This window comes from Panthera pardus, unplaced genomic scaffold, assembly GCF_024362965.1.
Source record: "Panthera pardus isolate Hobbes unplaced genomic scaffold, ASM2436296v1 HiC_scaffold_3, whole genome shotgun sequence".
NCBI classification, from domain to species: domain Eukaryota; kingdom Metazoa; phylum Chordata; class Mammalia; order Carnivora; family Felidae; genus Panthera; species Panthera pardus.
This window is the reverse complement of record NW_026526876.1, coordinates 8,788,802-8,814,114: the sequence shown is the minus strand read 5'-3', so window position 1 is coordinate 8,814,114 and position 25,313 is coordinate 8,788,802. Positions and strand designations below refer to the sequence as shown.

Genomic DNA, 25,313 nt, shown 5'->3' with positions numbered 1-25,313 from the left:
CTTCGTGAGCACGGACCACAGTCTCGCTAGGACACAGTTTCCCAAACGTGCCAGTGAAAACACACACACGGGGAAGCCTTTTTCCCACCCAGGTGAACACGTGACTTCAGGAGCCGAAAAGACAGCTCACGTGGCAGAAAGCACAAGCAGAGGATGCAAAGGAACTTTTCCGACCCGGTCCGTATTCCACGCAAACCGTCTTCCCTCAGGATGAGATCTGCCCAACATACCTGGCTTACTCAATCCAGAAAATTAAAGAACGCTAAAGAGAAAGACCATGACATGGCAAACGCTGTAAAGGGGCGGGATAGATTTTACTAGTTAAATCGAGCCGTTCGGGAAACACATCCGTGATCTCGGCCAAGAACGCTTTTCACCCAACCACGTAATCCCCGTGAAGGAAAATGTCATACCTGATGAGATCGGGCTCTGCCCCCTCGTTCTTAAAGGATGCCAGAAGTAGCCTCTCCCGGGTTATGAGTTCATCCAGAAGGTTCTGTCTCCGGTCTCCTTCAAGCTGTGTTCTGCACACATCTCGTTAAGGTCCAACGGTGGGTGAATTACCTCAGTTTACCTATCGTGTTATTAAGCGAGCTCTCCCAGGCCAGGTGTGACGATTACAGACTCTGACCGGTACTGGCCAGAAGAGACCTGAACCGTTCTCCTCCTCCTCCCGCTCTGACCTTCGACACCACAGACTTCCCAAGTAAAGGCCCTCGACAGAACCATAGCTGAGGACTCGCGCGGCCACGGACACCGAGCTGCCGCTGAGCAACGCGGCAGGTAGAGATTATTTTTCCTCCCAGTGACCAACGCCGAAATGATTATTCCCGTCAACAGAGCGATCTGAGTCAGGAATTCCTCGGGTGTTGAGTTATAGGTGTCAGTGTTCAAGGGTGTTTGCCTAGACATTAGCACCCCCAAGACGCCCTGTAAAAAATGAGCCGGGTTCTCAATACTGCCTTCTTTTTTCCGTGTGAATGTGTCTTCACACACCTGGAATCCATTTTGAAAAGTGCTACTCTATGTGACAGATTTGCTGTAAAGGGTGCCCCCATCAGCTCATTATTTAAGCACACCGCATGCATGAGCCTTAAACTCTAAAGAAAACTACAAGGAAAGATTCGGATTTCACTGCGTTATCCTAGTGAGCGGGTTAAGCCGGGAGTCCAAAGCTGATTAGTCTTGTGTTGACTGTTATCGGCAACCTTGAAGCAGTTATCTCTCTTTTGCGGATCTCTGTCTTTTTGTATGGACCGCCAGATTATCGCTAACACCTCTTCCGGCACAACTCACAAGTTATAGCTAAAAAAAATAACAAGTCAGGGCTACATCCAGAGTTTTCTGTACTAGCTTTCTTGAAGCAAGTTAAGCAAGTTCTTCTAGGCTGAGCGCCAGTGAGCGTGTGCGTGCGTTTAAAAACAAAATAAAACGTTGATGGGGAAGACTTCGGCTATCAAAAGAACAATGGGAGAAAGCTAACAGATACTTTTTTTTGAAGTTTATTTATTTTGAGAGAGAGAGAGAGAGGTAGAAGCAGAGAGAGAGCGAGGGAGAAGCAGAGAGAGGAAGAGAAAGAGAATCCCAAGCAGGTTCCGCACTATCAGGGCAGAAACTGATGTGGGGCTCGAGCCCACGAACCGTGAGGTAGTGACCCGAGCCGAAGTCGGAGGCTCAACTGACTGAGCCACTCGGCACCCCAACGGATACTTCTGTAAGGACATACCTGACACAAGACATAAAGAGTAAGTACAAAAATAAGCCATCCCCAGCACAGTGGATTTTATCTGGCTTTGAGGGTTTTTTTTTATTGGGTGGCTTTTGTTTTATTAGACCTGAAACTGGCAATTCAGAGCTGCCGGGGCCACATTACCTAGTTCTGGTGACAGTAAGGCATTAGGCGGCTGCTTTAGATCCAGTGACACTTTCCTACTTCAAACAGGGGCATCAAACCCTGCACGGACGCCCAAAATATTTCTAAGGAAGTTGGCAGAATCAAATGATAGCATCATCGTTTCCTGGGCTGGGGGAGGCTGGCGTAGCGAAACCATGGCCCAGGGAATCTATAACGCTGGTTGCTATTGTGGATAGAAGGAGCTAGCTTGCTAAAATAATCATCATTAATTTTTAAAAAAGTTTTTTAGAAAACGCTTGAAGAAGTTCCCCAGTAAGATGGTAATCGGTAAAATCGTAAGTCCCCAAACCAATGAGGCTAAACAGCCTCCACGGCTTTAGATATTTAAAAAAAAATAACAATAAATAAATAACTAAACGGATTCTCTCAACAATCCAGAATTCAGGCTTCCCCGAGGAAAATCGCTACCGCGGCTTTTCCGTTTCCTACTTGCCTGCAGTCACCCCCACTTGGACACCATCAAGTAGCAACTGTAACTAAGAAACAGCGGGCTGAAATACCTCCTCCGTGCCAATAAGAAGGCCAAACATTAGCCTTTTGATCATCTCAACACCAAGAATAAATATCAATGTGTTTCAATTAGTGGCAAATTGGCAACAAAGCGGAAGGCTTTTCTTCTGTCCCAAAGAAGTGTGTGGTGGGGGGAGGGAGAGGGAAACAGAAGCTGTGGGCGTGAATTGTACACGGCAGACCGGGCATTTTAATTTGGGGAATTGTGAATTATATCCCAATGCTAACTCGCCTTGTCCTGGGTTCTGTTCTCCGGCAATCTGTGGTTTTCAGCGTCGAGCCACCCAGGCAAACGGAAGTTGAACTACAGTTCATTCTTACGATTAAGCACAGATTCCCCTGGCTCAGGGATTAAAAGATAAAAAACAAATTATAAAAGTATCAGTAGAGAAGACATAGGGGAACTTTTCAATCATCTCGGAGTAGGAAAAAATCTTTCTCGTCAAGAGTGAAAACACAGAGGCCGCGAAAGGAAAAGACCAATCTGACTATACAGAAATTTTAAATGTCTGCGAAATAAATTTGCAAGTGACAAACGCACAGTGGCGAACAACGAGAAAGAAAGGCAAAGACGTAAGGGAGCACAGAAAAAAGAAACAGTAGTAATTCTCATCCCATTGAAAAACATTCAGTTTTACGTTAGTAAGAGAAGCGCAAACAAACATAATGTCACCTCCGCCTATCAGATGAGGAATTTTGACCGGGAAGTTGTGGAAAGGGCAGAGGAAACAGGCACCACTCTCTGCTATTCCTGGTGGGGCTGTAAACAAGTCCAACCACTTACCAGACCGCCTTCTAAATAACAAAATGTAGGGGTGCCTGGGGCGGGGCTCAGTCGGTTAAGCACCCGACTTTGGCTCAGGTCATGATCTCACGTTTCGTGGGTTCGAGCCCCACCGTCTCGGGGCCTGGAACCTGCTTCGGATTCCGTGTCTCCCTCTCTCTCCGCCCCTCCCCTGCTCCCTCGCACTCTGTCTCTGTCTCTCAAAAATAAGTAAACATTTAAAAAAAATTTAAAAACACTCAGCTGGACACATATACATTTGTATATACTCAGAAACCTTCTGGAAGGATACACAGACAACTGCCTGTGAGGAGGGGGGAGCTGGGGGATTCAGGATGTGAGGGGGACTTAACTTTTCATGGAATCTCACTTTGTAATGTTTGCCTGTCACATGCTAATTAATAAAAACACAAGTTTCAGAACCATATATATGGTATGATCCCTCGCTAGTCAAAAGAATTGATATTTACATGTACGTATATTTGTTCATGCCTAGAAACTAGAAAAGTCTGGGATGACAGGCACCGGCCATCGACATCATTGACCATGAACAACAAGATGATGGAGAGGATTAGGGGCGGGAGGGGGGGGGGTGGGGGGGGGGAGGGGGCGGTGGGAAGTATCACTGGGAAAAACCAACAATGAGAAGTATACAGGTAGAAGGTGCTGTTTACAATAAACACAGGAAAGACAGGTTTTAAAATCTGGCAGACACTGGTTACAGAATTAAGCTGGTTAAGAATGGGCTTCATTAAGGAACATCAGTTTCAAGAGCCGTAGAAGTTGGTGACTGTGTTTTGTGGGTTAGCAGCTGAAGACAGGAATCACAGTTAATGTCGCAGGAACCCTCAGAGCTCCCTTAAGCCAGTGAGGGTTCTCCGGCTTCTCCTGACCAGGAAACCGGCCCCGTGTGGCTGTCACCCGTCTGGTTAATGACCATGCAGGCCTACAGCCCAGCTCTTTCTGCTTTAGGTCAGGGCTTTTCCACCACATCGTGCTGGACCTGACCACCACACCTCCCGGGGGCTTCTCTACCCTGGCACTCCCAGTACTGCCCCCACTTAACCTAGGCACCTCCCAGCATCCTGTTGAAAGCATTAACAATACTAGTAATACCCATTCAGAATTTTCCCGGGGACCTCCTGCTAATGTGGAAAAGCTGGAAAATGCACCAATTAGGAACACCCTCCTTCTTTGTTTCATTTTTATTTTAATCTACTGAGAGAATGCGGCATAAGGGGTGGGGGGGAGGGAAGTAAAAGGAGAAAGAGATTAATAGCCCTTCTGCATAGCACGCTTCTTATATAGGGGTTGTTGTTAACAAGAGGTCCGAGAATCGTCCAGAAATGACCATACTACATGCATGCAGACTGATGGCAGCTGGGAGGAGTGAGGGTAGGAAAGAGGGCACACAGTCGGTGGCCAGAGCTGGGACCTCCTTTTCCACCAGTCTGAGGAGTATAACCAACGAAGGAAGGTCAGAGAACAGACAAAACCATAGTTCCTTGTCAACGGCTAGGCTGGTTTTTTACATGTAACTAAAGCCCCGTCATGGAGATGTCAGACTCTATGAAATCAGACGCGGACTTCATATTACCGGTACTCACTAACTACCAAAGGCTGAAGCCCAGCCTCTCTGCAGAAACTTGATAAGTCCTTCATCTATTTATTTAATTTAATTTTATTTATTTATTTATTTTTTTTTTCAACGTTTTTTATTTATTTTTGGGACAGAGAGAGACAGAGCATGAACGGGGGAGGGGCAGAGAGAGAGGGAGACACAGAATCGGAAACAGGCTCCAGGCTCCGAGCCATCAGCCCAGAGCCCGAGCCATCAGCCCAGAGCCCGACGCGGGGCTCGAACTCACGGACCGCGAGATCGTGACCTGGCTGAAGTCGGACGCTTAACCGACTGCGCCACCCAGGCGCCCCTAATTTAATTTTTTTTAGAGAGAGGGCGCGAGTGAGGGGGAGGGAGAGAAGCGGGGTTCCCCCAAAGCGGGGCTCGTGTTTCCTGGAGCAAGGCTCCAGCTCTTGGTAAGGACTTTAAACCTAAGATGAGGTTTAGCAGAGGTGTTGCTGGTCCCACTGGGTGCCCCGCCCCCACTCCGGCACCCTGATTTTCTCTTTATTTGGTAGAAGGCTTAAGAATTTTGGCCAGTTTTGGGGCGCCTGGGGTGGCTCAGTCAGGTAAGCGTCTGACTTCAGCTCAGGTCATGATCTCACGATTCATGAGTTCAAGCCCGGTGTCGGGCTCTGTGCTGACAGCACGGAGCCTCCTTGGGATTCTCTCTCTCTCTCTCTCTCTCTCTCTCTCTCTGCCCCTTTCCCGCTCTCTTTCTCAAAATAAATAAAAACAAACTCAAAAAAAAAAAAAAAAAAGAACGCTGGCAAGTTTTGCTTGCGAATTAATGGCTCTGGAGAAGGGAGAAATGTGTAGGGAATTCTTTCTTGGTGCCATAACGGCAGATCCCCAAGAGGATGGTCTACAGTCCTTGAGGCCAGACTTTTTCTGGTTCCCGTACTACTTCTTCCTTTTTTCTTTCCTTTTAAAGTTAACAAACTCTACTGAGTATTTATGATGTTCCAGGCTGGGTCCTTAGCTTTCTCGAAGCACCGATCACAGGTTGCAAGTAATATTTTAATACTAGCATTATCTGTGTGCTTCGATAGGACCTCGTTACATGAATGTAGGCTCTGTAAGGACCACCTGTGAATCCCCCCATGGTAGCTGGACTTCTTACAACAGCAACAAAAGACTAAGCAGCAGTTAATCTCCAAGGAGGGCTTACTACGTGCAAAGCACCTTCTGTGAATGTTCTTTAACCCTCAGCAGCCATTCTGTAATCCAGGTGTACTTTCGTTAGCCCTATTTCACAGAAGAAGACAAACAAAAAAAAACCAAAAACCAAGGCACCAAGAGATTAAGTAACTTGTCCAAGGTCACACAGTCAATGTTGAAAGCTACCTTTTATTCAACACCCACCAAGATGAGGGGCCAGTCCAGTGGGGTGCTTTATAAATAGATTTCCTCCAGCTCCTACACAAACCTTGCAAGGTGAGCACATTTAATTCTACTCTAGATTAGAGTAGAGGGTCTAGACAGGCTAAATTGCTCTCTGGCCTTGAGGAAGGGGCAGAGCTGGCCCTCAGTCTCAGTTCCGTCTGGTTCCAAAGCCAGCGTTTTTCCCGCCACACCAAAGGTGCCCAGATGTTTGGACTTCATGGAGCAGAAAAGTGTCCAAACAAATCGGGGGTGGCAGGAGACTTACGTAAAAGTTGCCAATTATACACTTTGCCAGGTATGGATATTCAAAAAAACCACAGCAGACCAAACTACCATCTATTTTTATTATCGTGGTAACAAAGCAAGGAGCTTTTAACACGGAAAACTAGAAAGAACGTAAGAGAGCATAAAGAAGAAAATCCCTACCGACGTAAACACGATCTTACCCTCGCTCTTCTCGGTGAAAACTGTCACGAACAAGTAGGGTGTGTGAGAACCACAAGGGGCACTCCCTAAAATTTACCGGGTTAGCCCCTCAACATCCGCATTCAGTTATGGTGATCACTGCAACCATCTATCCATCTACCTATCTTCCTAGTTTTTTTTTCCCCCCCCAAAAAAGACAAAGCGGAGAAAAGCTATGTAGGAGTGCTGGGTGGCTCAGTCGGTTAAGCATCCGACTCTGGATTTCGGCTCAAGTTGTGATCTCACAGTTGGTGAGTTCAAGCCCCCCACTACCAGCACAGAAGAGCCTGCTTGGGATCCTGTGTCTCCCCATCTCTCTCTCTGCCCCTCCCCTGCTCACTCCTTCTCTCTCCAAATAAATTAAAAAGTTATTTACACTTTTGAAAAACTATTTCTATAGGACTTCTCCCAAGACACCAGAATACCTTTTTATACTGAACCCCTCTGTAAAGAGATTTTTAAATTCTCCTTAACTTAGTAAAGATGCTGCCTTTGAAAACCCAACAAAAAGACGAGCTCGCGTAAGGCCAAGTCTAAGAATAATTTTACTACTACCTGACATTTCACATACAAGCCTCCCGTGGCACACGACTTTTCTCAACCAGAGAAGCAGTGAATCGCTCCTGTCTCCAAGAAGCATTGTGAACAGAAACGAATGGTTTTCAGCAATTTGAAACTCTCTGGCTGCAGGACTTTAGTTTATGAATCGCAAACTAACCGATTCAAAAGCACAGGACTTTCATTTTAACTTCCCATCTCTTCTTGCCAGGAGAAAATACTTTTCCAAGAAAGAGCAACAATGTCTCAGGCCTTAACTCCATGAATTTAGCTGTTTGGAAGGCACGTGCATAGGACTTATCTTTCTGGCAATCCCTGGTGTTCTTTGGAAAACTTCACAAACGCATAAATTTACAAAGTAAAGTGCTGTAAACTCTCAACTACCCAACGCGGTAAGGGAATGTGGTATTCGAATATTCACATTAAAAAAGTCACCCGGCATTAATTATGCCTCAAGAAAAGAAAGGCTTAAACTGTCACTCTGTTGGCGATTTACGGACAAAAAATTTTCTAAGAATTACAACATCATAAAGTATACCTAATAAAGCGCAGTGAACACTGTTTAATCTTTCTGATGATTAAGGAGGGCCCTGAGGATTTGCATTATAAACAGGATTTGTTTTGGCACTAGAGCAACATGCCAATTAATAGGGAATTCTAGCTGAAGACAGGCCAGGTGACAGATGACTGTGTTATTTCTACTACGGTAGAATTCAGCTTTTAAACAACTGGCTTTGGGGCCAGACAGCCCTGCATCTGAGTCCAAGTTCTTCCACACCCCGGCTGTGGGGTCTGGGGCAAGTTACTTAAGCTCTCAGATTCCTCTCCTCGGTGTAAAACACTCCCCTGCTGGGATGCAGGACTTTTTTTCCAGCTCCGTCCCTGACTTGGGGTGCAAAGGTTGGCCTGGCCTCACTACCTTTTTTTTTTTTTTTTGTAAAGAAAATAAGGAGCCACCAACACAGACTAATAATACGAGGTTATTAGGACTCACAAGTGGCCACCTGACACATCTTAAATCTGGAGGAGAACTGCTATGGAATTATTTGAAATAGTTGCGAACAGGAAGGTCAAGGGAAGGGAAGATGTGAGGAACAGAGAAAGAGTTAACAAGAGGCCTTCATACTAGAGAAACTACTTCCTTTCCATTCTATCAGCAGAAACGGTCTCCCTGAAAATACAGAGGTCTTGAGCGCCCCCATGAGGCGGGTGATCTGAATTCTGTCCTAGTAAGGGTTATGTTTCGAGTAGAAACAGACCCAATCATTTGAAAAAATACCTAAGAAAGAATACTGCTACAGTCCAGTTGGGTTTTTGCTTTGTCCTACAAAATTCTAAATTATCTGCATTAACATCCATAAGTACTTTCATAATGTATTTATTAACTCTGCTCAATATTTTAAAATATTTTTAGAGATTTTTAGTGCTTCATTCAGCAAATTGTGAGATGACCACAAAACCAAAGTCTAAGGGATTTCAAAAGATGGTCTGGCTGAAGGCATTTAGAACAAAGTCAAGTCCATTATTACTGCCACATGCTTCTCTATAACTAATAACCAGCAGGAATTACTAACAGTGAAAAAGGAAGGGTTCTTAATTTGTTTCTTTTTTTGCCCTATAGTTGAGCACATGAATATTATAAAATGAATAATAATAAGTTATGTTTATGGAAGTTACCAAGCCGGTAGTTGTTAATATTATACCGTGAAGCAGTGATTTAGTTACCTTTTTAACACACATGCTTTAGGTAACAGCAAAATGAGTTTGCACACCTTACCTCACACGCACACGTCCTGACACTTGGTACTCAAAGTAGAGAAAATAGCCAAGCCGATTGGAAACTACCTGAGGTCTACATAGCAGGACTCGTTGATTTTGATAAAATAAAAACTTTTTTTTTTACAATACTGTGCAGTAATAAATGATACCAGATAGAGGGTAAAGTTACAAAGTAAATGTATCAGACTATTCCAACTGTGTTGGGGCGCCTGGGCTCAGGTCATGATCTCACACTTTACGAGTTCGAGCCCCACGTTGGGCTCTGTGCCGACAGCTCAGAGCCTGGAGTCTGCTTTGGATTCTGTGTCTCCTTCTCCCTCTGCCCCTCCCTCGTTCACAGTCTCTCTCTCTCTCTCTCCCCCTTTCAAAAATAAATAAACGTTAAAAAAAATCTTTTTAAAGAATATTCCAACCGTGTTAAAAAATAAGGCCCCTGTCCGCCTGGGTGGCTCAGTCAGTTGGGCGTCCGACTTCAGCTCAGGTCATGATCTCGCGGTCCGTGAGTTGGAGCCCCGCGTCGGGCTCTGTGCTGACAGCTCAGAGCCTGGAGCCTGTTTCAGATTCTGTGTCTCCCTCTCTCTCTGACCTTCCCTCATTCATGCTGTGTCTCTCTCTGTCTCAAAAATGAATAAACGTTAAAAAAAAAAAATTTAAAAAAAAAAGGCCCCTGTTGTTTATTGAAATTAAACTTCTACTTGTAACCTTAGCGTGTTAATAATTGAATATTTGGAAAATCACGAGATTAATCTAAATGAACCTCCCTGGTAGCATAAAGGGGGTTGCCCTTCGAGAAAATAATTGTTAAAACATTTTCTATAATTTTTCTATAATTTTTCTAAAACAATTTCTATAATTTTGCAATATTCCTACCTTCTCCCATTTAAAATCAGGCAATAATCACCATTTCTTGAGCTACCAACATCTGGCTTTTTTGTATGAGCTGACAATTGAAGAAATGATGAGAGAAGACCAGTTTGAGACTAGTTTTCAAGCCCAAAAAACTCAGGTTTAAAGGACTGGTTTAGGGGTGCCTGGGTGGCTCAGTTGGTTAAGCATCTGACTTCAGCTCAGGTCACAATCTTGTGGTTCATGAGTTCGAGCCCCGCGTCGGGCTCTGTGCTGACAGCTCAGAGCCTGGAGCCTGCTTTGGATTCTGTGTCTCCCTCTCTCTCTGTCCCCTTCCCCGCTCATGCTCTATCTCTCTCAAAAATAAATAAAAGTTAAAAAAAGATTTGAAAAAAATTCTAGGGGCACCTGGGTGGCTCAGTCGGTTGAGCGTCCGACTTCGGCTCAGGTCGTGATCTCCCGGTCTGTGAGTTCAAGCCCTGCGTCAGGCTCTGTGCTGACAGCTCAGAGCCTGGAGCTGCTTCGGATTCTGTGTCTCCCTCTCTCTGCTCCTCCCCCCTCTTGCTCACACTCTGTCTCTCTCTCAAAATATATAAATAAATAAACATTTTTTAAAAAGGCTTAAAAAATAAATAAAAAATAAAGGACTGGTTTAGGGAATGGGTCACATGGATTTTAAATTGATCAAATGATGAACTTCTAATAAAAAAAAAAAAGCTTCAATACTTGGCAGGGTCGGTGGGAGTGATGGCCCAAGTTGCTTCAAGTAAATGCTCTGTTCCCCGCCCACACTCCCAAACCTCCCAAAACCAGGGGCGGGATCTGTGCTTTCCAAAGAACGTTAAAGCAAAGGAGTCACATCTCAGTAACCTACATAAACAGGAAAGAAAGAAAGAGAGAAAGAAAGAGAGAAAGAAAGAGAGAAAGAAAGAGAGAAAGAAAGAGAGAAAGAAAGAAAGAAAGAAAGAAAGAAAGAAAGAAAGAAAGAAAGAAAGAGAAGAAAGAAAGAAAGAACCCCAAAGGTCTATGGTGGCTATTGGCATTGGCCTCTCAGAAAAGAAAATGGATCACTCAGAGCTCTGGAAAGTCCAGCATGATCCCAGCCCGGGATGATCACGGAAGGCCTCCTGTGGGAGCAGTGGCTCACCATCTTCGGGGGGAGTGGCAGCGCAGGGCTCTAGGCAAGGACAGCACCGACGACGAGAGCACTAGCTCTCTACACTGTCAAGGTCACACCCAAGAGCGGCCACAGTACTTAATTCCATCAGTATATGCTCGCCTCGCCAGCATTTTCACGGTAGAGCAGGGCAACAGACACTTAAAATAGAAATCGAGATTATAGGCAATATTTGGGAAACCAGGTCTTCCTCGAGCTATGGAAAAAAATCTGGGTGGCCCGGATTCCTTCCTTTCTCCAAATAAGACTGCTTTTTCCTCCCACTCTAGAGAAGAGGTGGAAATGTTTACATGGATACATCTGATGTGTTGACACAGCTCTTAGCAATAAGTCCTTCAAAAGGGCGATCTTTTCCTTCAGACTCTGCAACAAAGCTCTGATTGTCACGGTCAGCTGGAAAGAAAAGAACACATCCTAAGTATGCTAGTCCAGAGGTGGGGGAGTTACTAAAAACATCACGTAAACACATTATGATTCCTTCAAGGACCAGCTGGCAGATGCTTAACTTCCCAAGGACACCTTCAGCGTTCTAAGGTATCCAAATTTTGGTCCAGCTGCCCACCTGATGCTTGCATCCGCTGTATAAGGTGACCAAGTGGACAGCCAGCCCATACCTGAGTAGACAGTGACGGGAAACCAACCCCTGGCCCTCACAGTCTGAATCCTGTCCCCTGAGCATCTACCCCATTCGCCAGTGAAAAACCCAAGTGTCTTCAACCTCGCTTCAAATGACAAGACGTCAAGTCTCACTGCAATCCCGCCAGTCTGCTCTGAACACACTGGTTTACTTAAAACCCATTTAAAAGTTTTGTAGCAGTGTGTTCTTATAACGATGCTCACTCCCCGTGACTCTTTTTCCAGGAGTGTACAGATTTTCTTAGTCGTTCTACAAACCCAGAGGAAACTGCTCTTTGTGACTCTTGAGTGCTATGTAAAAGGATGGAGGAAGGTAGGGAGAGAACCTCTGGGGAACTGAGAAAATATGAAAAATGAAACTGCCCATGTAAATTAAATACAGCCAGCCACGCGGGAAATCAGAGATAGGTGTGAAAAGACAGACTAATGCAGATTTCATCTGCTACCTTGTTCGAAGTAGCAATTACATAACTTCAGGGGAAGGCAGGACTCCCTCCCTAGGATTAGCAGGGTCACACACACTAAGGGAAAAACGGCAGAACAGTAAAGGCTGGCTGAGGGCTCACACACATCAAGCAACCCTCAAAGGTATCAGCAGCCAAGAAAAGTCTAACCTTAACTATTCTAATACCTCTGGGAACCACGGAGAAACCACCCACAGTGTTTATGAGGAAATACCACGGAGAGGAGATCGCCCCTCGTTCAAGAAGAGTAAAACAAACAAACATAGCACAATACACACACACACACACACACACACACACACACACACACGCCCCAAACTGAAGAGCAGTCTACGAAATTAAAGCTCAAAAGCATTCAAGAGATCAAAGAGTATGTGGCCATTAAAAAGTATGACGGAAACCTCGATTTGTCGACATAGAAAGATAGCCAGCATAATTTATTAAAAGAGAAAAAAATCAAGCCCTAAAATGAAATGTCACCCACAGAGAAAAAAAATCAATCTAAGAACTAAATACTTCAAAATGCCAAGGGTGATTATCTCTAAGTAGTGGATTTTTTTAATATTTTATAAGAAAAATGGTTACTTTTAAAACCAGGAAAGGTTTTCCATCATCATAATCTGCAAGAAACCTTCCAAAGCACAGAAAAAGATGGAGAGCCTAACTCATATTTTAAGCTAACACAACCCTGATAACAATCACTGACAGAGATACTGGGGAGTGGGGGGAGGGGGTGCAGAGGGGACGGGGGAGAGACAAAAAGAAAAAAGCAACTACATGCTAATCTCCTGTAAGGATTATAAAATGCAAAAGTCTTTAAAAATATTAGCAAAGCAAATTCAGAATTACATTAAAATGACAACATACCATCACCAAGTAGAATTTATCCTAGTAATTTAAGAACAGTTTGATGTTAGAAAATCTAATACTAAATCCGACAGTGTTAATGGTTACAAACAGAACAAATGTATGATTGATACAGCACAGGGGAAATTAATTAAAAACAAAACAAAAAGAAAGAAAGAAAACTAAGAATGGAACATTACTACCTTAACCGTAATATTTTCCAACATTGGTCTAGAAGTTGTAACCAACGCAATAAGACAAGTTAAAGAAATACACAAGGGCTGGAAAGAAGGAGATGAAATCATCATGATATATAAATGGATAAGTCTATTTGGGAAAGTTAAGTGAATCCACTGACAAATTACTAGAAACCAGAGAAGAAGTCAGTCTGGTAATCAATCTTAAAATGAAAAAAAAAAAAAAAAAAAAATCCAGGGCATTTCTAAATTTAAGTACTAGGTAGGGAGCATTTCTTTTCATCATTATTTTTAAACATCATTAACAACACCAACAAAACCTAAAAAGCATCTAGCACCTGCCTGGCACATTGCGACTATGTAGTAAATACTGATGGAGGAATGAATAAAAGGAAACACTCGATACTGTAAAAATGTAAGCATTCCCCAATTAATCTATGAATAAACTACACATCTATTCAAAGTCCCAAGTGGAGTTCTCTTACTAGAAAAGAGTTGGTAACAGAGGCACAGGACAAATGAATTGTAATGAAGCCATGCAAAATTATTCTGAAACATAGATAAAGAGAAATTTAAAAGACAAGGAATATGTGTGATAGAGGGGCACTTCAACAATGAGATATTAAATCTTCATAAAAACTACAAGAATATGATGCTGGCAGTTAGTGAAAGCTTCACTAGTGTGACAGAACACGAGGTCCAGGCGCAGTATGGCTGTGCAAAAATAAATTCAGTGAATGAAATACAGGATTATTTCATCTTTTTTTTTTTTTAATTTTTTTTTTTAACATTTATTGATTTTTGAGACAGAGAGAGACAGAGCATGAACGGGGGAGGGGCAGAGAGAGAAAGGGAGACACAGAATCAGAAGCAGGCTCCAGGCTCTGAGCCATCGGCCCAGAGCCCGACGTGGGGCTCGAACTCACAGACTGTGAGATCGTGACCTGAGCTGAAGTCGGACACTCAACCGACTGAGCCACCCAGGCGCCCCTCTTTTTTTTATGTTTATTTTTGAGAAAGAGACAGAAAGACAGCAAGTGGGGGAGAGGCAGAGAGAGAGAGGAAGACACAGAATCCGAAGCAGGCTCTGGGCTCTGAGCTGTCAGCACAGAGCCCAATGCAGGGCTTGAACTCACGAACCATGAGATCATGACCGGAGCCAAAGCTGGATGCTCAACCCACTGAGTCACCCAGGCGCCCTGTGGATATTTCATATGTTGGGGGGGATAAGGTAAAGAATAATTTTTTTTTATGGGAAAAAATAAAATTTGATGCCTACAACGTACCAAAATAAACTTCAAATATTTTAAAGATACATGTTTAAAAATAAAATAAAAACAGGGGCACCTGGGTGGCTCAGTTGGTTGAGCGTCCGACTTTGGCTCAGGTCAGGATCTCACAGCCCGTGAGTTTGAGCCCCGCGTGGGGCTCTGTGCTGACAGCTCGGAGCCTGGAGCCTGCTTTGGATTCTGTGTCTCCCTCTCTCTCTGCCCCTAACCCACTCACATTCTGTCTCTCTCAAAAATAAAATAAACATTAAAAAAATAAAATAAAATAAAAACAGAAGGAAAGATTAAAGAAAATTTGGAAGATTAGATGAAATATTTAGATCATCTCTGGGTATGAAAGACCTTTCTCAGGGGCACTTGAGTGGTTCGTCAGTTGAGCGGTTGACTCTTGACTTCGACTCAGGTCATGATCTCACAGTTTGTGGGATTGAGCCCCATAATGGGTTCTGCTCTGATAGCATGGAGACTGCTTAGGATTTTCTTCCTCTCTCTGCTCCTCCCCTGCTCACATTTGCTCTCTCTTTCAAAATAATAAATAAATTAAAAACAAAAGAACTAATAAGTTAGGTTAAGGACATATACTGGCAATTCACAAAGGAAGAAATAGAAGTATCCAATAAATATATGAAAACAGGTTCAATGGCATAAATAACAAAAAAAGCATATTAAACTATTATATACTTACACCTAACAGAATGAGTAAGATTTTTAAAAGATAATTGGAATTGGGACAGAATTGTATGTTGAAGAGGCTTAAAATTTTATACAACCTAAATCCAGAAAGTCTACATTGGGAAACTTTTCCACCATGGGCAATAATTTGGCCACACTGAAAACTCATTTATAATTAGAAATTAAGTACCCAAGAAGATTATACCAGTTAAATGAATCAGAGGTCTAAATGTAAAAAAGTGAAACCATACGTTTATTAGAAGAAAACAGAAATGAATTCCCTTACATCCCCAAAATAGCAAAAGGTATGAGTGAAAATACAGAAGCAATTAAAGATCGCTAGCCAACTCTGTTTAAAAAATAATGCTTTCGGGGCGCCTGGGTGGCTCGGTTGGTTAAGCGTCCGACTTCGGCTCAGGTCATGATCTCACGGTCCGTGAGTTCAAGCCCCGCGTCGGGCTCTGTGCTGACAGCTCAGAGCCTGGAGCCTGTTTCAGATTCTGTGTCTCCCTCTCTCTCTGCCCCTCCCCTGTTCATGCTCTGTCTCTGTCTCAAAAATAAATAAACGCTAAAAAAAATTTTTTTTTATATAATGCTTTCACATGGCAGATGATATCCTAAGCAAAGCCAAACAACAAATAATAAAGAAAATAAAGTATAATATGTCACCAAGAACTCATCTCCATACTAGATAAGAAACTCTTAAAGACTAAAAAGACCAACAATCCAATTTTAAAAAAAGGGTTTTTTTAACAAAAGAACTTCTCAGAAAAATGTAAATGATGCTTAAACATGTGCAAACACACTTCACTCGATTCACACATGAAAGATGCACATTTGAAACGACACTGAAATACCATATCGCACTTATCAGATGACACCCTCTTGTTGGCCAGCCTGTGAAGAAACAGAAACTTGTGCACTGCTGGTCAAAGGGTGAGTAAGCACACCCCTGTGGACAGGAATTTGGTGGCAGGTGAAAAAGATCACATCCACCCAGGTTCTGAGAATTCACCCTGAAAAGACACCTCCACAAATACCAAGGGGAGGAAGAACATAAAGCTATTTATTGTGGCATTATTCATAACAGCAAAAGAGGAGAAATTATATAAACTCCCATCCTTAGGCAGGTTAAGTGGACTATGGCGTATCTGTGCAGTAGCACAACTACGTAGTCCTAAAGAACAGCGAAGATCTCGAAGAATTAATATGGAGAGATTACTACAACACGGTAGTAAACAAACAGAGCAAGACACAAAGGAGTATCTTATGGAAAAGAAAGAGAAATGAGAACACACACACACGCTTATTTCTGCAAAAAGTAACAGAGGAAGAGGAAGCCAGAAATTAATGAAAATGATTACATGTAGAAGTACTAAAAATTAATATAATAGACCCACAATTATATGGTCACTTTATCTTCTACAAAGCAGGAAAGAATATCCAATGGGAAAAAGACAGTCTCTTCAACAAGCGGTGTTGGGAAAACCGAATGGCAACATGCAAAAGAATGAAACTGGACCATTTTCTTACACCAAACACAAAAACAAACTCGAAATGGATGAAAGACCGAAATGTGAGACCTGAAACCAGAAAAATCCTAGAAGAGAACACAGGCCATAGCAACCTTTTTCTAGCCATGTCTCCCGAGGCAAGGGAAACAAAAGCAAAAATAAACTATTGGGACTACATCAAAATAAAAAGCTTCTGCAGAGCAAAGTAAACAATCAAGAAACCTCAAAGGCAACCTACTGAATGGGAGAAGATACTTGCAAAGGACATATCCGATAAAGAGTCAGTATCCAAAATCAGTTCTATAAAGTTCTATAAAGTTCTATAAAGAACTGATACAACTCAACACCCAAAAACCAAATACAGTAAAACCTTGGATTGCGAGTAACTCGTTCTACAAGTGATCTGCAAGACGAGCAGACATTTCTAATGAAATTTAACTTGATAAACGAGCAACGTCTCACAATACGAGTAGGATGTGATGCTGAATGTCGCGTGATCACAACTGAGCCAATGGTTCTCTCTCGCCGCGGGATTGTGGGTCATCGGCTCCCACACTCGGATGCTCGGTCTCAGGCTGGAGCGTTTGGCAGAAATCAGTGATTTTTCGGAATGTTGGAAGGTGCCCACAACAGGCATTAGTGTATTTTTTGTCACTTCCAAGCATCTCTGGACAGTCCTTTGCTTTTCCATCCAAGAGCGAGCCTAGGAATGCTGTGCTCCATTCTAGGTCAGGCTGCCTGCAGATACAGACCCTTTCCTCTGCTGCCTTATGGCCAATTACACTAAATACAGTATAAGACAAGAGTTTATTAATACTGTACTGTGGTCAACTTCTGTTAGTGATAGTGAAAGTCGTCCTACGCAGTAACCCTCCTCTCTCTCGTCTCCCTCACACCAGCCACGAAGGTTTTTAAAAGTGCATGTTGTTTATTTTTCTTTATATTTTGTAGAATGAATCATCTGAGTTTCCACTATTTCTTATGCGGAAATTTGCTTTGATATACAAGTGCTTTGGATGACAAGCTTGTTTCCATAACGAATTATGCTCGCAAACCAAGGTTTTACTGTAATCCAATTTAAAAATGGGCAGAAGAGGGGCGCCTGGGTGGCTCTGTTGGTTAAGCGTCCGACTTCGGCTCAGGTCATGATCTCACGGTCCGTGAGTTCGCGCCCTGCGTCGGGCTGTGTGCTGACAGCTCAGAGCCTGCAGCCTGCTTCAGATTCTGTGTCTCCCTCTCTCTCTGACCCTCCCCCGTTCATACTCTGTCTCTGTCTCAAAAATAAATAAAACATTAAAAAAAATTTTTTTTTAAATGGGCAGAAGACACGAATAGACACTTTTCCAAAGAAGACATCCAGATGGCCAACATACACATGAAAAGATGTTCATCGTCACTCCTCCTCAGGGAACTACAAATCAAAGCCACAATGAGATATCGCCTCACACCTGTCAGAATGGCTAAAATCAACAACACAAGAAACAACAGGTGTTGGCGAGGACGTGGAGGAAAAGGAACCCTCGTGCACTGTTGGTGGGAATGCAAACTGGTGTAGCCACTGTGGAAAACAGTAGGGAGCTTCCTCAAAAGGTGAAAATAGAGCCACCGTACCATCCAGTAATTGCACTACTGGGTATTTAACCCAATATAAACACACTAATTCAAAGGGATACGTGCGCCCCTATGTTTATTGCAGCTTTATCTACAATAATCAAATTATGGAAAGACCCCACATGCCCATTGATAGCTGAATAGAGAAAGTAGATGCAGTGGACATACACAATGGGATATTACTCAGCCATAAAAAAGTACGAAATCTTGGGGCATCTGGGTGGCTCAGTCGGTTGAGCATCCGACTGTGGCTCAGGTCATGATCTCACACTCATGGGTTCGAGCCCCGCATCGGGCTCTACGCGGACAGCTCAGAGCCTGGAGCCTGCTTCGGATTCTGGGTCTCCCTCTCTCTCTGCCCCTCCCCGGCTCGTGCTCTGTCTCTGTCTCTCTCTCTCTCTCTCAAAAATAAATAAAAACGTTAAAAAAAAAAAAAAAAAGGAAAGACAAACTCAGACTTAAGTGTCTGTGGTGGTGCCCGTGGTGGTACAGTGTCTGACACTGTGTTCTGCAACCCCTAAGACAGACCCCATGAGCAAAAAGATCTCCCTGTTCTGATTGCCGGAAAAGAAAAATACCAACTTGGAAGGGGAAAGGTTAGAGAGAAACCCGCGGTGTTGGGATCTGAATCGAAGGAGCTAGAGTGAATCCATGAGGGTCTGGAAAACACAGTTCCCCAGCCAAATCCTACCACTGTTTTTATACAGCCTGCAAGCTATATAAAATGCAAATTATTACATGTATTACATAGAATAAATGTAAAATGTCAAAAAGGCCATTTGGCAAGAACAGATTCTCAGAGAGGTGAAGGCGTAGCCTCTTGTCCTGCAGAGCCCGAAAGATTTACTACCTGGGGACTGAGCTGGACTAGGAAATTGTTAGACACTTTTATGGTTAAACAGGAGAAATTAAACGGGTGTCATGCTTCGTTTCGTCTCAGTTATAACGATTCACTGATTGACTGTAAGGTCAACGCAATGCCCATAAGCTTCGCAGCCACACACACACACACACACACACACACACACAGTCTCAGCAGTAGGAGGGTTTGCAGAGCTCAGAGCTCAGACAAACCGTTCCGGGTCCTAATTCTCTCCTGCTCTCACCCTGATTGTATTTTCACCACTTCTTCCATGCTGATTTTGCTGTTGGATTTTCTCGGCGATGTCTTGCGCGATTTGGCAGGTGGCATCGTACGTGGAGAACCTGCATCGAAGGCATAAAGGAGAAGCATGCTTCAGGCTCTTTGAAAGCAACTTTCTGCATGACTTGCGTGCCACTTGTTACTTCTAGCCACCAAGTCAAACGGGGAGGATGAGAATAGTAAATACAGCGACACGTGTTGCTGTCATAGGAAATACTGTGTGAGCCGGGCTCTGTTCTGAATGCTCCGTTTGTAACAATTCGCTTCATCCGCACGAAAACGCCAGGAGACAGGTACCGCTCCCATCGCCATCTTACAAGTGAGAAAATCAGCACAAACAGGCAGTAGATCCACTTGGCCAAGTGGTCCCGCCCACTGCAAACTACGTCCCCAACCACTTGTTCGAATTCATCCACTCACAGAACATCCGGCAAACATTTATGCAAGGGCTCCTCTGGGCTGAGCACGGGTTCCAGGCACTGGAGAGCAGGGCAGCGAACCGAATGGACAAAGTCCCTGCTCAAGGAGCATAAAATAAATAAAGACCCAGCATGTCCAGGGCTGGTAGGCGCTAACAAGAAAAAGAAAGCAGGATAAAAGAACACAGAGCGACGGGCAAGGTGAGGAAGCCAGCCAGGCAGGTATCTGGGGAAGAGCTTCACAAAACAGGAACAGCAGGTACTGTTTATCCTCCAACAAAATGCGCTGGGGACGCAGGACACCCCCTCCGGACATCTAAGCTCGCAAGAACTCTCTGGAAACATTTGCCGAGCTTCTATTTGTTATTCAGAGTGTCGGGAGGCTTTGAAAAATCCACAATAAATTCCCCGGGGTCCCTTATTTTTTCCTTCTGGGACAGCCTTTTCGCTTCCTATTTGTTTTGCAGAGAACAGCTAAGTACACCTTGTATCTCTCCTACCAGGTGGCCCTGCTCTGCAGAGGAGGGACTAGGGCTGTCCTAGTACAAACTAGGGAAAACTGCTGTTTGCCCCCATGTCCCCATTTCTGCTTGAAAAAGTAAATGATCCGTTTCTTAAAAATCTTTGAACTCCCACACATTACTCATCCACTGAGGGAACTTGGCAAATGTGTTTTTCGATAACGGCAAAAAAAAACCAACAAAAAACAATCTCCCGTCACTTCCCTTAGCAATCTTACTAGAGTAATTACGGCGATGGGTAACAAACTGAGTACCTGATCTGGGCCAGGTCCTACTTCTAATCTCATGAGGTAGGATCTTTGACAATGCCCCACTCTACGCTGAAGGAGCATCACGTGTGTATGCGTGTGAAAGTGTGTGTATGTTCATGCGTCCAAGAAAAGAGCAAGTAACACGACACGTAGTTAAGAAAATAGGAGGGGAGCTGATAAGGAAAACAGGGTCCTGATTCCCAGCTTTACCACATTTCTCCTTTTCCCCTCCATACTTTCACCTCTGAAAAGAGGAGCACAGACAGGTCTGGCTCTGTGGTCCCAGACCAGACCTATGGAAATAGATAATAAGGTATGATACACTGCCTAACAACCACGGAGCCTAAATGGTAAGTACTCCTGGAGTTTGGGAGGGAGAGAAAGTAGTGTCGGCCGAGGCACTCGGACTGGACAGGGCTGGGCCACGAGGTGACACCCTGGGCTGAACAGCGAGGTTGAAGCAGGAGGGAGGGGCACATTCGGCTGAGCAGCCCTGGGTAAGAGGGTAAGGTATAAAAGGGGACAGATGCGTGGGAGCTAGTTTCTGTGGAGCCTTGAACACCAGAATTATCAGGGGAGGCTTTTGAAAAAAGAGGACGTTGGAGCTGTAGGGGATACTCTGGCACACCGAGTGAGCCCCTGAAGAGGTTCTAGGAAATGCAGAAGGCCAAAATCCCAGATGTTTTGCTCCCAATCTTTACGTTCCCACATTAGCCTTGGAGAGTGCTAGTTCTGAAACTCTGCTACATGCTGGGATCACCAGGGAATCTTGAAACAACAACACAACCGATTCCTGGCTCCCAAACCCAAGCATCCTGCTTAAGCGGGAATGGTTTTATTTTTTTTTTAATGTTTATTTTTGAGACAGAGAGAGACATATTGTGAGCAGAGGAGGGACAGAGAGAGAGGGGGACACAGAATCTAAAGCAAGCTCCAGGCTCCAAGCCGTCAGCATAGAGGCCGATGCGGGGCTCGAACTCACAAACCGCGAGATGGTGACCTGAGCCGAAGTTGGACGCTTAACCGACTGAGCCACTCAGGCGCCCTGGCAATGGGGTTTGACCTGACCACGAGGAGTTGTCAAAACTCCCCCTGGTGTTCCTACCTGGAGCAAAGTTTGAGAACCACAAGCACAGAGGTCACGGGCAGCCTCATCACAGTATCAAACACACGAGTACCTAACGTAGTAGTTGAGGGGCACCTGGGTGGCTTAGTCAGCAGGGCCTCTGACTCTTGATTTCAGCTCAGGCCACGATGTCGTGGTTCATGAGTCCAGCCCCATGTCGAGCTCTGCACTAATGGCACAGAACCTGCTGGGATTCTTGGCTCTCCCTCTCTCTCTGCCCCTACCCCACTTGTGCACACACACTCTCTCTTTCTCTCTCTATCAAAATAATAAACATTTAAATAAATAAATAAAGTACTACTTTAGGAAAATTAACCTGCACTCATTTACATAAATGGCTGGGAACGAGAGAGGAGTGGCAGGAGCCCAGAAGACTCCCATTCCATAACTGGTCACCAGTATCTCCTGTCTGCAAGGCCCACAACTAAAAGCATGGGGCCAAGGCAGAAACAGACAGCATGAAAGAGCTGCCAGGGGCGCCAGGGGGGGCTCCGTCGGTTAAGCGTCCGACTTCGGCTCAGGTCATGATTTCGCAGTTGGTGAGTAAGAGCCCCGCGTCAGGCTCTGTGCTGACAGCTGGGAGCCTGGAGCCTGCTTCGGATCCTGTCTGTCTGTCTGTCTGTCTCTCTCTCTCTCTCTCTGCCCCTTCCCCACTCACACTCACTCTCTCTCTCTGTCTCTCTCAAAAAGTTAAATAAACGTTACCAAAAAAAAAAAAAAAATGTTTTAAAGAGATGCCAGAGGCATTTGAAAGAAAAACCAAATATTCAATAATCAGATAGGAGGAGGGCAAGAAAAAGTGGATGACTGGAGTTTTCAGGCCCAAGGGACACAGAGGATGGTGATGCCACAGCAGAGACCGAAGACCTGAAAAGGGGAACACGCAGGAAGTCCCCTGTTCTACCACAAAAACACTGAATGCACAGTTAAATTCATACACACGTAATATTTACTTAAAAAAAACCAAAAACCTGGGGAAAAAAGATGTGGAAGGCAGGAATGATACCAGCATGGCAGAAGGCTGGTAATTATAGGACCTGGGTGAGGAGTACAAAAGAGGTCGTTAGACTATCCCTTTCTGTATATTCTTTTACCTTCCACAACAGTTTTGAGAATAGACCAAAAAGAAAAAAGAAAACACCAACCAGAATACAAAACCGTTAAGGTCTGTTTAACTCTAACTCTTCCAGGAAGGGTGCATCACCAACACACATGTTGCCCCGGCAGGAAAGCTAATTAGCTTTAGCAAAGAACCTGTTCAGAGACAGTCATCCTTCTATTAAAAAGCGAGCCTACTGCTTGCTTTGATACACCGGTAAAGCAGTCACGGCTCTATGCCATGACTGACCAGCCGAATACCATTCAGGAGTAAAGCACCATTGATGTACGATTGTCAACAGCACGAACAGAAGGCTGTATGTAGCCAAGTCTGTTTTTACAAGGTTTTCAAAGTCCCGTTCCATACTCCCTCCTACCCTCCTGACCAGCAACCCACTTTGCAACGGAGCTAAGCTACCAGCACAGCAGAGTTTCCACCTGTTTCATAGTCAACGGACAAATGAGAAAGCCACGGATTCAAACTACCTGAGAGCAACGGGAAAAATCATAAATGCGTTTTCAGCATGAACTGGGGAAGGGGCTTGGGGTCCAAGGACAGCTTCCATCAATCTAAATGGATTATCACCTCTGAGCTCTATTTCCTACCTTATGTGTAAAGTGAGGGGGGTCAGCTTCCAGGAAGTGGAGGGCAACTTAGCAAAACGTTATCAAGGGCCTTAAAAGTGTTCATATCCTTGAACCCAACAGTTCACTTCCAGGAAGTGAGCCGAGGAAGTAAGAGATGGAACAAAGGGGCTGTCTCTGCAACAGTTAAACAAAACAAACTCTAATATTACAAAGAGGTACAAAAGAGGGAAATAATTACGGTTATTCATATGATGCACTATTATGTACCATTAAAAAAATCCTGTTTTTAGTAAATACTTAATGACACAGGGAAACGTTCCCTGCTTTGTAAAACATGCAGGTTTCCCTCACTATCCAAAAGTAGTCTTCCAATGAAACCTTTCATAAGGCAAAATGGGGTATAAAGCAAAAGGGCAATGACCACTAATTCATACAGAAAAATTTTTGAGCTTTCTCAGACCCCCAAAAATGACCTCTCTTGGTTTTTTCTGATACCTTAAGGCACATCTTGCTAACAGGTGCACAAAATAAACCCAAAAAAGCGCACAGGTTTTCACAGACACAGCTCAAAGCTATCACAGTCTGATGCTGTCATGCTGAGTATAGCTCCCAGGGAAGGAGCTTGGGGGGGTCACTCTGCTGGTTGGGGTGCACAATGCCCCTAAGTCAGCTTGCTGCAAAATAAACGGTGAATGCCATTTTCGCTTTCCGCATTTTTTTCATAAAAGCAAAAACCCCCTTCAGATTTCTTTTGGTTAGAGAAAACAGGAACTAAGGTAGGTCTTTCCTAAAAGCAAAGTGGCATAAGGTGAAGTTTCAAAAAGCCACGGATGCTTGTATATGTATCATTATATGTACATACACACGCATATTATATAAACTAATGTATTCATTCTAAAAATCAATAGTGGCTATCATTCCAAATGACAAAGTTGAAGACGTTTCTCCCCTCTGCAAATATTCAGTACTTCCTAAATTTTCTATCAGGGTGTATACAATTGTTAAAATTTGGTGGGGGAAAAAATTAGCGTTCAATCAAGTAAGCCATTGGCCAGGTCACCCAGATCCCAGAGCGTGCTAACTTTGATCTTGCACACCATTCTCCCGGTAGCCATCCTGCCTACAACTTCAACAATTATAAATTCTACCAGAAATATTAACCTAAAACATAAAGTCCAACAAGAACTTTACAGAGCTATATAACACGCTTTTCATTATGAAACAAAAAAAGTCAAGTCCGATATGCCATAGCAATATGTTCCTTGGGGTCAGTACTTGTGTCTGTCATCGTTCAGTCCTTGGGACTTAATTGTGGAGGGAATGACCCTTACCAGCTATTGTTCTGCTACAGAAGTTGCAGCAGAGGAAAACAGCCTTCGTGACGCTGACTCAGGTAAGGGTTAAATGCCCTATAAACAAATGCGTAATTTCCCTCCCTGATTCCGGTAAGTTTTTTTGAAGGGCCCACAAGATCTAAGTCCTAGAGCCAGCTGGTTAACTGGCGGGTGACCATGCATTCTGAACCTCGGCTTCTCCGCCTGTGAAGTAAGGGGCCGGGGGTGGGGGTCACCAGATGGACCGGCATTGCACGAAAAGGTTACTTGGACTTCACTTTCCCGAGAGTCCAGGGAAGCCAGCACCAGCCACCTCCACAGCCAGGACGGGCGGGAAATCTCCCCAGATGCAGCCGAGAAGGGCTGAAGGCATGTTCTGGGGTTCGGCACAAGCCCGCAGCTCCCCGGGGTCCCCCCCCCCCCGTCCGGGGCCGCCCCTGCGAACACCGAGGGTGGCGGGACACGGCAGGGTCTCCCTCGGCTGGGGAAGGGGCCCCGCTGCCCCCCCCCGCTGCCCCTCCCCTCTTCCCGAAGGTTCCCCGGCCCCAGACCCTGGCGACCA

General features: G+C 44.4%; 1 protein-coding gene across 2 annotated transcripts in view; it reads right to left on the bottom strand.

The window, feature by feature from the left end:
• The window catches only part of STX8 (syntaxin 8), a 254,100-nt gene that overhangs the window by 228,590 nt on the left and 197 nt on the right, over positions 1–25,313 (bottom strand). For both annotated transcript variants that reach the window (XM_053892661.1, XM_019413453.2), the window contains exons 2-4: positions 19,377–19,476; positions 11,340–11,434; positions 414–524 (exon numbers count right to left, since the gene is read on the bottom strand). In XM_053892661.1, coding sequence (XP_053748636.1) covers positions 414–524; positions 11,340–11,434; positions 19,377–19,476 — 306 coding nt within the window. The remainder of the gene's footprint in view (positions 1–413; positions 525–11,339; positions 11,435–19,376; positions 19,477–25,313) is intronic.